Consider the following 16,210-nt stretch of genomic DNA (forward strand, 5'->3'; position numbering starts at 1 on the left):
TTGCGTGATTTCACATGACGATTTAGCCATTTCAAGCCCAGAATAGCCCTGACATCCCCATTCTTCTTCGGAATGATGAAAAACACGGAATACACTCCCTGCCTCCGTTGTCTCACCGGTACCGGTTCTATGGCCTGTATCTCCAACAGATGTCGGATAGCCTCTCTCACCTTGAGATGTTTCTGCATAAGAGTGTCCCGTGGCAATTGAATGAAACGGCATCGCGGAATCTTGTCGAACTCCAAAGAATAGCCTTTGGATACTATTTCTAACACCCATTTGTCCGAGATCGTTTGCTTCCATTGATCGGAGAAATGCTGTAGTCTTCTCCCGATTTGCAGGACCATCGGCCAATAGTCATGCTTGACCTCCTTTCTTTTGCCCTTTTGCCTGTGTGGGTGATTTTCTGAAGGTGAATGACCGCCGGTCACTCCCTTGTCTTGATTGCCAACGGTTTCGAAAGGATCTATCCGGTCCCGGTCTCGAGAACCTTTTGTTATCTCGAAAGGGCCGTCGACCTTTGTATTTCACATCTTTCTTCCTGGACGGTAGAACCTTCTTCTTCTCAGTATCTTCCACCAGGTACCTATCCAAGGCCTCTCCAAAGAGCTTACTCCCCGAGAAGGGAATGGCCGCTACTCTACTACACGCTTGCGGGTCAACATCCCAATTCCTAAGCCATGTGTTACGTCGTGCGGTGACGTTAAAACCCATGGCCCTGGAAGACATTTGGAAGGCATCCAATGTAGCAACCGCTGCAAAGGCCGAGGTAAGAGCAATCTTCTTTGCTTCGTTTTTAATATCTTTGGGAACCTCGCTCCCTGCAGCAGCCAGGTCTGAAGCCCATGTGTATGCTGCTCTGGCAAAAAGTGATGCTGTAGCCGAGGCTCTCAGTGCTGCCGATGATGCTTCATAATTTCTGCGCAGAGCTTGCTCTATCTTTTTATCTGACGGGTCTTTTGGCACACCTTCTGCATCCATTGGTAGAATCGATGACGTAGCAAGAATCGAGACAGGATCATCCACAGTAGGCAGCCTAACCTGCTTTGCCGAATCAGGAGTCAAAGAGTAAAACTTATTAAAGGCAGAATGATAAGTTTTGGGTTTCGCAGGATTGTCCCATTCAGCCTTGAGGACACTGTGAAAGGCAGCAGGAAGTGGCACCCCTGACTGTTTGGGCCCCATTTTTGGAAGTGCCCTTTCTAAGCCCTGTGATTACAATTGTTCAGAATCTTGGGACCCGGAAGGAGCCTGGGAGATCTCAAGTGTCCTAAGGACCTTAGCCAGCAATTTGTTGCATACCTCTTGAGGAAAAAGCCTGGTCTGCATTTGACCTACATCTTCCTCCTCCTCATCAGAAAGCTCTCCCTCCTCACTCTGTGAGGATTGTTCATGTAAATCCGAACCTGAAGGTGAATCCTCTGACTCACTGGAGTCTCCCTCTATCCAACTCTCCACCTTCTTTCTCTTTGATTTAGTGGCCAAGGATGGTTTGGCATGTCTCTTCCGATTTGGAATAGATGGTCCTGCTCCTTCTGAACCGGGGTTTGCAGCCTGATTCCTAAGGTCTTTCACAGCCCCCTCCACACTTTTCTTTATTTCCGACCTAATCCATGCCAATATATTGGCCTTAGCTTGTTGGCCAGAAAGGTCAGGTTCCGCATCTAGCGCCCCCCTCTGGGGTAAGTGGGGTGATAAAGGGGGGCTGGAAGACTCCATACCACTGAGGGATAAGTCCACCATCCTCCCCTCAGCCGCTTTTGGTTCTGCCGCCATTCCCGCCAAAAACCTTCCCTGCATAGAAAAAGGGAAAAATACAAAGTGCAGGAACACACTGAGCTGAGCAGCCCCCATTTGGGCTTGCTAGAAGCCCCTCCGGAGCCCCAACTGGTGGGCGTCAAGCACCCCCCCTTCAAAACGCCTCTTACCTCAAGCTGGCGTTCCAGCGCTAAATAGGGCTTTGCCGCTCCTTTTCTCCTATTGCTGCAGCCGCGGCTTTTCTGCCGCGGCTTTTTTCAGCCGCGGCTGCGCCATTCGCAGAACTTCGCGCCAAAAAACAAAATACCCGGTCTTGTGTTCTGCGGCCGCCCGGCTGTCTCCCTGACTCAGCCTCAGCCCCTGCAGAAGCCGGGTTCCCACTCCTGGGAAAAAACATCGGCTCTGCTGCTCGCAATCCGATCGTGCCCCCACCTGGTTCTGGAGTGGTGGGTATGGGGGGGGGTGGAGGAACAAGTCCTTCCTTTTCCCCTGCGAGCGAGCGCCTGCAAGTGCCTTCTTCTCTTCTTTCTTCCCTGGATCGTTTGCTCCAGAGAGCAACGAAGTTTGCGTCCCCGCAGAAGCAGGGCCGGAAAAAACTGAAGAGCCGAGGGGAGCCCCTCCCCCTAGGATCGCAAGTTTGTCCGACCCTGCTTGGAAGGAGGAGGAGCTACCCATGAGTCAGGACTGACTGCCCCACTCTCAGGACCACGGGAGAATGGACACCTTCCATTGCAGCAAGGAACAGATCTTTTTGTTAACTAGAATGTGTGTGAGTCTAAGCCTTGATGGGTTAAAAAGCAATTTACAAAAAAAGAGCTTCAACTGAGCTATGGTCAATGTCTAAGTTCAGAATCATAGACCAAGCATGAAGATCAAGGACAAGAGGGAATATTTATATTTTAATTAAGCTATCATGAATAAAGAATACTTCACTAGCCTGACTTCATAGTTTTACAATTTTTGTCTGAAAGAGAAGTAATAATGTTAAAACATCAAAGCATTTTAACTGCAAACCAGTGAGATTTCCTTTCAAACTTCTGTTGCCCCTGCATGCTTCTGCATGAGGCAGCTAAAGTCACCAGAGACATATTTGCTATGAGTCTCTCCAGTCTATATTTCTTTCTTTCTTTAGAAAACTTCTAGGCCACCTTGCCAGACAACCTGCTTGAGACATTTTCTTATCAAATACAATTATACCTGAAGTCATTACCAGTACAGTGTAGTGGTTAGTGTGTCGGATTAGAAGACCCAGGTTCAGTTCCCCACTCTTCCATGGAAACCTGTGGGGTGCACTTGAATCAGTTACACACACTTGAATCAGTTACACATCCCTGTGAGGACCTACCTCACAGGGATTTTGTGAGATTAAAATAAGAGAAAGGTATTGTGAACTGCTTTGGGTCCCCAATGGGGAGGAAGATGGGGTATAAATGCAGTAAATTTGTAAAAAGTAGAACAAGGAAAAGTATTAATTAAAGTTGTGGAATATATTAAGATGCATCATCTTGGGTACTCAAGAGCCAAAGCATTGTTTAAACAGAGAATAAGGGATACAGTGCTTCTAGCCGATAGATTACAGAACCATTCTGCTCCAGCCATCAGGAACTGCAGCAAAAATTTTGTTCCACCAAATTACCTTTACCCCCTAGAACTTCCTAAACACCCTAGAGCTTTTACTCTGGCCCATTTCAATATGCTACCATCTGCCCTTCTTGAAGGGAGATATGCACTTATTCTTTACTCCGAGCATCTCTGCCCCTGTCAATCTGGCATGATAGAAACAATTGAACATGTTTGGTGTAGTGGTTAAGAGCGGTGGAACTCTAATCTGGAGAACTGGGTTTGATTCCACATTCCTCTGCTTGAAGCCAGCTGGGCGACCTTGAGTCAGTCACAGCTCTTCCAGTCACAGCTCTCAGCCCCAGCCACTTCACAGGGTGATTGTTGTGGGAATAATAATAACATACTGCTCTGAGTGGGTATTAAGTTGTCCTGAAGGACAGTATATAAATTGAATGTTGTTGTTGTTACATTGTTCATTCTATAAGAACATTTGGAAAAATTTACATCACCCCAATTATACCCAAATATCCAGGCAAACCCAATGATTTTTACACTTCCCTTCTTCATGTTGACCATTTTGATGAAACTACCCTTAAGGTAGCAATATTGTGTGCACTGGTGTATTCAACAAGGAAACAGCTGGTCTAGTATTTTAATAATTTTATTATCATCACTAACTTTATGATTCCTGCATAGAAAGCTTTATGTATTATTTTTATGTATTATGTATCGCCAATTTTTGGTAATGTTTAACTGATCATGTTTTGTAATAAACAACAATGATATTAAGATGCAGGAGACAACAAAATAAGACTCCTTCTAGGTTAAGAGCTTCCATAATAAGACAGAGTTCAGAAGGTTCTAATCCTATCCACTCAAGTTTTAGCATCCTCTCTGCACATTCTGTAGCAGAATATGGCATGTGAGAGACAAGCTATATTAGTTTCCCCCATTTTAGAGTGTGTGTGTCTAGTTCCGCTGATTTCACAAACACCCTTTGGCCAACTCATGATGACAGTGTTCACTATTTTTCCCCTATAGGTTCTGGGGAACCTCGTGGTTCCCTAAATGCACATCAGTGTTCTTCAGTGAAATCATTACCAACAGCACCAGGTTTCTATGAAGTATAGTTTGCCTACCACTACAGTCTTCTCCAACCAGAGTACATTGGATATGTACTAGGACACACTGCTACAGCAAGGCCCAAGCAGATAAGGCTGCCCTCAAGCATGAACACAATGAGTACTGTAGAACACTCCCAGACTCTTCCACTAAGGAGTTAAGCATGTGCAACTGAACAAACTGAACAAACAGTGCAGCACTGCTAATTAAGGTATAACATTTGAATAGGTATAACATTTGTCCACCACAGAAAGTGTGGGAATTGAAACAAAGAAAAATGGAAACATCTTTATTACAATGGAAGAGGAGAGATTTTTTTCTGGCACAATGTATAAAATCTTTGATATTTAAAGGGGGAATTTATCACACCAAATTCTGTTCCATTTAAGGTCATTAAAAATATCCACATAATAACTCTTGTCAGGCAGAGAATATATTGGTTAGGTGACATTTTTATTAAGCCAAAAAGGGAGAAAATGTGCATTGAAGCATAACAGCATAAAATTTTTAGCAATGCATATGCTTCAAGTATTAAATAAAAATCTCATGGGTTGGAGTTCTTAATATTTTCCATTGGACAATATTCATAGTGCCAGCATGGTGTGGGAGTCGCAGTGTTTTCTTTGGAGTTGGCAGATCCAAGTTCAAATAGGACATGTCCTTGGGCAAATAATTCTCTTTGACCTTTGTATCTCATAGCACTGTTATGAGAACAAATAAGAAGTCCTCATAAGGGAAAAATAAGAAAGCTTGTACCCAATCTTGGCAATGTTTAGAAGTTAAGCAAGGTTGGCCATAGTTCGCACTTTGATGGGACACAATCAAGGACAATTGGGGTTGCTGTGCAAAGGAAAGGTAATGGCAAACCACCCCTGTTAAACTTTCGCATGAAAACCGGATGATCCTGAGGTTGACATGAGGTGGTTGTGGCTTGATGGTGCACAATTATCATCATTATGCTGAGTAATGAAATCTCCAACAGACTACTGAAACTCTTGCTTTTATTTATGTAAAATATTTTCAAGGTACCTTTCCACTTGTGGCTGCTTAACAGATATCAGTTAAAGTATAAGCTCTCTCACAATACAGAAATGCAAATTTTATAGGGTGCTGAATTATTCTATACCTGATACGTTCCTTTCTTGTACAGTGAAATCATACAAAATTATATATCATAAATAGTCTCTGCTCTGATGCTTAGTTATACCTATAGAGACTTAACCTGAATGGAACATGGCATCCGGGACTGATTCCCTATTGGGAATGTGATTCAAGGGATGGGGGGAATAAGGAAACAGTATTCACAAGTCTCTTCCCACAGTGTCTTATGGCAAACCCAATCTTGTAGCACAGGAAAAGAGCATAATTGCTTTATAAGAATGTCACAAACCTACAGATAGAAAACAGCTCTAGAAAAAGCAGCACTAATCTGAAGCAAGCAGTGGTTTATATACAGCAGTCTACTACACCTCTGCAAAGAGGACTAAAAGTCGATCAGACAGATTCTGCTATTTCATATTTGTTAAGATAGCCACACAATTCTTGTGTATCTTTGAGAGATACCATATTCTTCTGAAAAGATGGAGAAGAGGCCATTAGTTCAAAGCACCCACGAAAGGCCACTCAGAAAGATCAATGCTTTCTTGCTTCACCTTTCTCAGTGACCATATCTTCTGTGTAAATCTCTTTGCTCTTTTCAGAATGTCTAGTTAGGTAGAAAGTAAGTGAAAAGACAATAGATGTCGTTGTTCATCTGATCTACTTTCACAACGACTTCTTGTATTATTATCACACCTTGGAGACCCTACTTGGATGGAAAGGCACCATAGAAATATTAAATAAATAAATAAATAAATAAATAAATAAATAAATAAATAAATAAATAAATAAATAAATAAATAAATAAATAAATAAATTTTTCTGTTCTACCTCCAAGGAGCTTTCGGGCAGTATACATTATCTTCCCTTTCTCCATTTTATCAACCCTGTGAGGTAGCTTAGGCTTGAGAGTAAGTGAGCTAAAGTTGATCAGCAAGCATCATGGCAGAATGAAGATTTGAACCTGGGTCTCTCAGATCCTAGTCAGAGTGTTGGACTAGGGTCTGAGAGACCCAGGTTCAAATCCTCACTCTGCCATGATGCTTACTGTGCTAGGTCTAGTTTTGGTGGTGTGGTCAAAATTGCAACAATGAACTGCTTAAAGTACTGCATGTGGCCCACCAACATATGTGGTGCAGCCACCAATTCTAACCACCAATTTGGTGGCTCAGTAGGCTTTGCCAGACTCCATGCCTCCACTGGCTGGCACCTGCTCAGAGCTGCAGCCAAACATGGTCAGGACAGGAGTGTCAATGCAGCAGCACCTCAAGAGATGGGCAGCAAATCTTAGGCAAGCTGCCAAAAGGCACTGACACCCGAAGTTAACAACAAAGCAAGGATTCAGGTTTCAAATAATGAAACTCATGTCTCGAGGTAAATTACGGTTGCAAACTGCAATTTATCTACAAAATTAAATAGTGACCTTCATCTCATCTGCTGGAGCCCTAAGTGTTGCCAAAGTCCCAGCATCCCAAACCTTGAACTTTATTGGGCAGGACCTGATGCCATACTGCATAATATGACTCACTTAGTGCCAATCAAAATTGATTCTGGATTATGTACCTAAACTGTACTTCCCTGGTTTAAAGAGATGTTCTAGTGTAGCCTCCAAATCTACTACAAGTTAAGATGAATGGAGCAATCCTATGGAGCCTACTCAAATGTTACATTGTACAGTTAATGAACTGCTTTTGAGGTGTTTTCTAAAATGTAATGTGAATGAACTACACCCATGTACTATTTGCTTTCTACACTGTGAATTGTTAGATCCCATATCAAATGGGGTTTATAGACTAGTAAAAGAAAAAGAATTAATCTGAGTAGGGTAAGATTGGAAGTGGGTCATTTTTATTTTTTATACAATAATACTGCATTAACCACACACTTTTTTTTTAATTTGGGAAAGTCAATGACAGCCTATGATTAATAGGGTTCTTTCTTCCCCACGGGAACAAATTTGTTTGTCCCAACCCACTGTTTGACATGCACATGTCTATGACAACTAGAACTACTTTTTAACAGCACTATTTCTTGGATAGAGGTGAATTTGTAACACTGATCTTTTGCAAACTCCAAGCTTGATTATTGTACCTCGCTTTACATAGATGTGTCCGTGAAGGTGATTTGGAAGCTTTAGTTACTGCAGAATGCCGCTGTCTTCCTCCTCGTGAACACTGGGAGATATGAACATATCCATCCTGCATTAAATTGGCTGCCTGAATGTTTGCATGAACCATTTAAAGGGCTGGCATTAACATTTCAAGTTTAGGCATGATATATAGAAAGACAGTCCTTACCAACCCACACACCTGTGTGCTCTCTAAAAAGACCCTGCTTAGCAGTCGAATTTAACACAATGTAAAACAACTTCACTGAGAAATAGGACCTTCAAGCTTCACAGTAGTTGTTCTGAGGCTTTGGAAAAAGTTGTCCCAATAAATTCATGGCTTATACTTGATTACTTCTAGGTGGGGGTTATGATGATCTTTTTCATTTTGCTTATGGGATAGTGGGCTTTTGGGTTTATCGTAGGGTGCTGTGTTTTATATTATATCTGTTGTGCTATTTGTATTGCTGATGGTATCTTTTTAGCTTGTATTATTACATTTTTAAAAATACACACACACACACACACACTAATCACAATGTAGAATGAATATTAAGCATTTGTTAATGAGACGTGCCATTTAATCTGGTGGCTAAGAAGTCACTCTCCAAAACCACCCAGTCAGACAACAGAAAGCTGTTTCACAGAAGTTCTTGAGACTCTCTGGCTCCTTGATAAGCTCTTCTTAAATTCCTGCAGAAAGTATTTGTTTAAACTGGCATGTGCTGCTCAACTCACCCCCCACCCCCACAAGTTGTAAGAAGCTATTACCACTTAATTTCCACATATTGAAATTTCTTGTGTTAAAAAGAATAAGCTTCTGATTTTAATAATTGGTTAACATTGCCTTACCTTGCCATAGAAATCACTCATCTGGTATAATGGGATGTGCTGGGTTCCACCATACATCTCAATAACCTCTTCATCTGGTACCGGTTTTAGCCCCCTACAAAACAAGTTAGGAAAAAAATCAGTAAATGTCAATCTTATAGATTAAAGCCAGAAAATAGAAAGACTGGAGAAGCAGCCTTAACTACAGCCGAAGAGTTAAGGAATTGACCTTTATATCAAGTCCGTTTCTAATGTAACATGACATTCCATTTGAACCCCAAGTTGTTTAAAGAAAGCCAAGATTAAAATTTTCAGATTGCTTCTAAATTGGCAGTCAGCTGTGTTAGCTTCAAGGAGAACAATTCTGACTGGTTATTCTATGAAATGAAACAAGAAGTTATATAACGGGTGTGTATCTTGGCATTTTAGGAATAGACAAACTTCTATTGATTCACTACAATAGTCATAAAGCTGAGAGTGCTCCCTTTTTTACTTTTTGTACTTCACTATTATTTCATTGGCCAAACCCTTTTTACAGTGATACTTCTCTAAGGAGTTATTTGAATTAAATAAAAAATAGTACAAGAGCTCCATGTACTTTAGCAATCTTCCAGTGGAAACTGATTATATATTACCCAAACTGCCATTGATAAGTATAAGGCATCTGAATTGGACACCTGCCAATCTTGGGGAGCCAGAGAAATTGCACTCACCAAGATTATGAATGAAAAAGTCTGTACAAAGCTAAGAGTGCATTCAAAGACAAGATGAGATTATAAATGAAAAAAGAAAATAAAACTTCAACTGAACAAGGATTCTTTGTAACGCACCCTAATAAAGTACACAACTAGATAGACCAGACAGGTGGTTGGTAGACTTAGGTAACTTAAGATATTTTATCCAACAAAAGAGCAAGGGAAGAGAAGATAAAATGTGAAAAGGGCTGTATGGTCAGACCTACCCCCACCTTCAAATGCTAAACCACAGTGACTTGAAACTATAGGTTTAACATTTGAACACAATAATTCATAACATTAGATGACAAATAAGTACATTTAAAATTATTTATTTTGCAAACTATTTGCCAAAATCCCTACTGACTTCATTATGAGTTCATAATATTATGTTTGAAGACATTTATTTTTTCAAAGGAGTATTTTAAATTGATTGCCATTTGTTTTATTCTCAGAAAGAATCCTTTCATTCAACTTCTACTTTCAAGACGGCAGCTAGACACCTCTATAAGCACAAGATACCAGTTTCCCATACAGATGCAGACCCAATAACTAAGCTTGTCAGAATGAATCTTCTTGAGAAAAACTCTTACAAGTTTCATTTACTCAAAAATAATACCTTTAATAAGGAACAATGTTGATACAGCAGCTGAGATAATCAAGTCTTTCTAGTACAGTAAGACAACAGTCCACTCACAGCACATTCCTAAACAGAGTTATACCCTTCTAAACCCACTGCAATCAACTTAAAAGTGTGCAACTCTCTTTACGATTGCACTGTCTGTTATGTAAATAGTCGTGTAGTACTGCCCACAAAAAAGAATTAAACTTCTAGTATTAGCATTAGGAGAAACAAGTCACCAGTAATAGATGGGACGTCAGAGGTATTTCAAGCTATGGAAACTGTGTCCATCAAAATTGTAACAAGAATATGTCAACAAATATGTAAAACAAAACAACGGCCAATAGACTGGAAATGTTCGATCTACATTCCAATTCTGAAAAAGGACACGTCAAAGATTACGTTAATTTCCCATGCAAGCCAAGTGATGCTAAAAAATTTACAGCAAAGAATCTTACTATATATGGAATGAGAAATTTCAGGTGTTCAAGATGGATGCAGAAAAGAGGCACTAGAGATTATATTGCAAATTTATGGTGGTTACTGGCATGTACTTGAGAAATTCAGTTTGTGTTTTTATAGATTATGTTAAAGGATTTTTAGACTCCTTTCCATAAAATCTTGTGTGTTTTTTTTATTAATTTTTTTATTTTAATTACTAACATCAAAACTACAAAACTACAAACTACAAACAGAAAAAGGAAAAAAGAAACAAGGGGGAGGGAAAAAACAACATAAAAACACAGACTACAACTACAAGTATTGAATTCCCTTCATAATACAATTATTTAAAGTTAAACTTTCTAATATGCTATTAGATTGGTAGATCTTATAAGATACGAACTACAGTCAGGATCAGATCTTCTCCCCCAACCCTGCGTCTCGGTCTTAGTTCTCTTTGAACAGCTACAATAGCTGCACTCACTCCCTCCTCCCCACTCCCCCCTTCAGATTCTGGATCTTCTTCTTGCTCGAACTCTTGATGATTAAGCACAAAATCCCTCAGCTGTACTTCCGATATTATCTTGTAGGCTTGGTCTTTATATCTAAACCAGATACCTTCCGGAAATAACCATTTGTATTTTATATCACGCTTTCTCAGAAGAGCTGCAAACCTTTTGTATTTGAATCTTCTTTTCCGAGCTAGAAATGGAACGTCCTTCAATATCTTAACCTTGTTGCCAAGAAAGTCCAAGTCCACATTAGTCGAATTATATAAAATGGTGTCCCGAGTCTTCTTAGATGAAAAATCAATAATAATCTTGCGAGGCAGCTGACGCTTCGTTGCATATTTTGAAGATGTCCGACGGACTTCCTGAATATCGCTTTTTAACTCTTCTTTAGTTGCCTTTGCGAATGACGCCAAAAGTTCCGACACCAGATCCTTTAAATTTTCACTTTCCTCCTCCTTAACATTCTGTAAACGCAATACTGTCTGAGCACGATCCACTTGTAGTCCTATCAGTTGATTCTCCAAAAGCTTTACTTCTTTGTTTGTAGCTCTCATGAGTGTTGCATTTTCACGAGTAGATTTCTCTGCCTCGAGCGCTACATCTTTAGTAGTTTTCACTTCATTTTCAACTGAACCAACCCTTTGTCTGATTTCATTTAGCCTATCAACAAAGGGCTTCATAGCTTCAACGACCGACCGTTTAACCACCTCTTCAAGATTCTCTCCCTTCCCCTGCAACGCAGCCGAAACCGATTTGCCCACTGCAGGGCTCTGCTTTTTCGTCGCCATCTTAGGGGGGGGGAGTCCGCCAACTAAGTTCCAAAACTCAATGAAGGGGAAGATATCCGAACCTTCTTAAGCTTCAACTCCCACCAATCCTTCGCATACGCTTAAAGTGACAGAAGGGATCCGCTTACTTACAGGTTTTCACCTTAAATCTGCTTGTTGCCGTTCTCCATGGCCCGGCAGCACACGATGTGCTGCGCAAGTCTGCCGGCCTCCATAGGAGCAGACGGGCTATTTACCCCCTGGATCGACTTCAAGGGGCTCTTCCCGCAGCGCTCCGGACCCTGACCCCCTACCTGGGAGTCCTGGGGGTTAACCCTCACAGGTCAACCACCCGGTCAGGCTGCTCGGCTGCTTCCTCCCGGACCTGCAGAGAGGAGCGTCCGACATGGCCGGGAAAATGAAACCGAATCTTTCCATAAAATCTTGTTATGAGCTCACATTCAAGTTGACATCACACAAAACATGCAGACACGTAAGATGGCCTTGCTCCAGTGTCAAAATTCTTCCTCTGAGATATCCTGCTTGTCAGATAGGTCTCAGGTAGGTGAGAACGGTCACTGAGCAAAGTATAAACATTTTCTTGTTTGGGTTATTATAATTAACCTTTTAACCTTGAATGCTAAGAGGATATCAGATATATGGCTCCAGCTTTTCAAATGTTTGTATAATTCGTCACTCAAGACTGTCAGATATCATGTGTTCTGGGAAACGTGTCATTTTGAGTCATTCTGACAGGGTGTTTATACTAACCTTTTGATCTTTTATTCTGTAAACAATCTGTGCTGAAAGTATATAACCGGTCCTCACGTATCTCAGCCTTGAAATGGTGATATGTGTCATGGGCTTATTTTATAAACAATAAACCCATTTTTCTTCTGTAATCATGTTTTTGGTCTTGAAATATATGTGGGTAAGTGGTAGTAGGGGACTTATAATTGGCAGTAGAGTACCACTACAAAAATTCCCCTATCTGATTACAGCAAAGCTTTTGACTGTGTGAATCAGGAAATGCTATGCATGTTTTTTAAAGAAATGGGTGTGCCACAACTTCTGATTGTGTACATGCACAACCTATACCAGGGGTGGCCAAACCGCAGCTTGGGAGCCACATGTGGCTCTTCTAGACGTATTGTGTGGCTCCCGGAGGTCTCTGAGTATCACCGTGGCCATACATTTTATTTTAGTTTAGTTTATTTCCCTCCCTCCCTTTCCTCCTTTCTTTCCATGCCTTTCCCTCCTTTTCCTTCTTTCTTTCCATGTCTTTCCCTCCCTTTTCCTTTTTTCCTTCCTTCCTTCTTTCTTTCCATGTCTTTCATGTTTTCGGTAAAAAAGTTGGGGTTGCCAGGTCTGACTCCGAAAATATCTGAGGACTTTGGGGGTGAAGCCTAGCAAGGATGAGATGTCACTTTTTCCCTTGTATAGGTCCTATACTGTGGAAAAGAGGATACTATTAGAACAGAATATGGGGAAACAGAATGGTTTCCAATTGGAAAAGTGTCAGACAAGGATGTATTTTATTTATTCATAGTCTGCCTTTCTCTCTGAGACTCAAGGTAGAACAAACAGTACAGGTCAATACAAACTGTGGCTCGTACCTTCAATAAACAACACCACAGGGTATGGAATTCAAAGACTTGAAAACAAGTATAGAACTAAATACAGATATGAAACATTGCGGGAAACAAAACATAAGTAATTTGACATGAACATACTGAATGACAAAGAAACTCTCAGTAGGAGCATAGCTACACCAAGAGATAGTACACAGTAGTATAGTGTACAGACCCTGTCCCTTTACCAGCACATCTATGTGATCCATTTCTTACAAGACAGACCTATTTTCAGTTCATAACACTCTTGAATAATTCAGTTTTGCATTGTTTGCAGAAAGCCAAGAACGTGGGAACCCTCCTGACCTCTTCAGGCATGCCATTCCAGGGGCCACCACAGAGAATGTGCCTGTTCGGGCAACTGTTTGATCTTGCCTATTTGCAAAGTGATATTTGCAGAAGGCCCTGTTCAGATGAGCAAAGTTGCCACGGTAAAACATAGGGGAGTGGTGATCCTGCAGACATGAGGTGTCAAAGCCATGAAGGATTATGTATGTGATAGCCAAAACTGAGGCAATGGAGTGACTGCAGAATGGCAGTAATATGTATGCTCTGCCCAACTCTTGAAAATAATCAAGCTGTGGTTTTCTGCACCAGCTGGAGTCTTAAGTGTAAGGAAGTGTCTCTGGGGACCAAGAACAAGATAATTCATACTAGGGCATTCTCCATTACTATGTATAGATGTGAAAGTTGGAGAATGAAGAAAGCTGACAGGAAGAAAATTGTTTCATTTGAAATGTGGAGAATTTTACAGATACCACAGACTTCCAAAAAGACAAATAAGTGGGTTCTAGATCAAATGAAGCCTGAATTCTCCCTAGAAACTAAAATGACTAAACTGAGGCTAACATACTTTCGTCACATCATGAGAAGGCCACTGGAAAAGAATGCTAGAAAAAGCTGAAGGCAGTGGGAAAAGAGGAAGACTAACATGAGATGGACTGACTCAGTAAGGAAAGCCATGGCCATCATTTTGCAAGACCTGAATACGGCTAATGATAGGAAGTTTTGGAGATCTTTAATTCATAGGGTTGCCATAAGTGATTTGGAAGTGATTTGACAGCACATAACACATACACAGCATTATCCATAAAATGGTGCAAAGAAATAACTATCAGAGCTCAGATAGATGCCCAACAAGCAGCAACAAATTCAGAAAGGAAAGGAAGACACATTTATTTAAAATACTTTGTGTCCCCAAAAACCTCAAAGTAACTTGTAGAGAGACAACAACTGAAGCAATTCAAAAGACAACTTATTAAGAATGATAAAGTTCTATAGAAGCAGAATAAAAGGAAATCTAGTCACTCTTAATTTTTTCTTTTAATTTGTCTCATTTTTTTCTTAAATGCTTTAGCCTTGCATTTCTTTATAAAGATGATAAAGTCTCCCTCCCCCCAAAAACCAAAACTCCAGAATGCTACAATATGTAGTCACTGACAAATGAAAGCCCAAGACTAGGCAGTGGCAGTTGCAAGAGATCGGCCCTGCTGGGATAAACAGAGCTGCCATATGATGACAGAAGGTCCTTCAGAAGGAGGGCGCAGATCAGAAAAGCTTTAAAAGTAAGAACCAGCAACAAATAGGCAGTCTTTACTGACCTGTCATTGGCACAAGTCCTGTATCTGAGAGGGCTTATCACTAGACAAAGGGCTGTTTCTCTCAAAGGGCCTTCAGAAGTTCCAAAGAACTGAGTAATATTATCAAGGTTATCCAGCCAGTTCTCTGTCAAACATGCCAGGTTAGCCTTCTCTTGTACCAGAAGATCAGATCATATAGTAAAAAGATCTTATTCCTCCCAAACATGGTGCTACACGGCATCAAGATCAAAGTCTGTGGGTTATCACTGAGACTCAATGTGTACCCCTTTCTCTAGTCAGAGTGGGAGCCTGAACATGTCTCAGTTGCTAGTCTCTCAAAAGAGTCATTCCTCTTGTGCCTGTGCAACACCCCAATAGTAATGCTTGACATAAAATTACCAGTTAGGTTTAAATCATGAGATCAAGGACAACAAGATTAACAAAAACATTAAGAGTTCCATTCCTCCCTCATCTATCCACCGACTCCCCTTAAAAATCAAACCAAGAACAATAACTAACTATACTCCACTGGAGAGCAGAGTCCTCACTCCAGAGTCCACCCCAGCACCATACACTTCTGGCACTGCTGGCCAAAATAAGGCAGCTGTGATCCGGGATGGATGAACCCAGGCCAGTTCAAGGTCATCAGTTATGGTCAGAGGCAGGACTCACCTTTGGCTTCAGGTCTTGCTGATGGCACAGAGAAGACAACTAGCTCCTGCAGGATGGTGCTAGATAGCAACAGATCTCCCCCTCAGATGACAGAGTAGGCAAATATCAGGTCTTGAATCTTTGCAGTGATGACCAATTAGGAGTCACTGCAGTTCCAACCAGAAGGCTGGACTTGCCCCTTCTCTGCTACTGCTGTTCTACTGCACTGTGTTTTAAATTATTTTACATATTTAACAGACTGAGATTTAATTCAACATGTATTTAACTACATATTCTCACCCACAAACAATATTTTTAAAGAGACTGAGATTTAACTTACTGATATGCAGTACCCAGCTGAACATAGTGGAAAGCATCAATCTTCATCAAAAGGCTCTGAAAGATAAGTAGATTTTAAATATGGTAATATTCCACGTTTATGCAGATTGATTGAAAAACCCAACATAAAAAGGCTGAATGAATCTCACATGTCAATATTTTAATGACACTTTCAGAGCAAGTCTATCCATCAGTTACACCTGCAGGAGGAGGCAGGATTGCTACTAAATCCCCTGTACAAGTGGAACCCAAAACTATGTTAATAATGCCTCCCTCTCCTCCAAAAAACTCAGCCTAGCAATCAAGACCTTTGCATTGGTAAACTAATACTGCAGGTACAGAGAGAAAAAAATGGAAAGCAGTGGAAATTAGTCAAAATCTTGTCTTGGGGCCAGTCTTGTCTTGTCATGGGCCAGCCCCATGATATGTCAAGTCAGTCACACTGGAGTCAGTG

At 40.9% G+C, this 16,210-nt stretch overlaps 1 protein-coding gene across 1 annotated transcript in view; it reads right to left on the reverse strand.

Annotated features, from left to right (window-relative positions):
• Positions 1 to 16,210, reverse strand: part of NT5DC2 (5'-nucleotidase domain containing 2) — a 64,073-nt gene that overhangs the window by 30,457 nt on the left and 17,406 nt on the right. Inside the window, exons 4-5 of the mRNA XM_054976177.1 lie at positions 15,758 to 15,813; positions 8,501 to 8,594 (exon numbers count right to left, since the gene is read on the reverse strand). Coding sequence (XP_054832152.1) covers positions 8,501 to 8,594; positions 15,758 to 15,813 — 150 coding nt within the window. The remainder of the gene's footprint in view (positions 1 to 8,500; positions 8,595 to 15,757; positions 15,814 to 16,210) is intronic.

Source organism: Eublepharis macularius, chromosome 4 (assembly GCF_028583425.1).
Source record: "Eublepharis macularius isolate TG4126 chromosome 4, MPM_Emac_v1.0, whole genome shotgun sequence".
Lineage (NCBI taxonomy): Eukaryota > Metazoa > Chordata > Lepidosauria > Squamata > Eublepharidae > Eublepharis > Eublepharis macularius.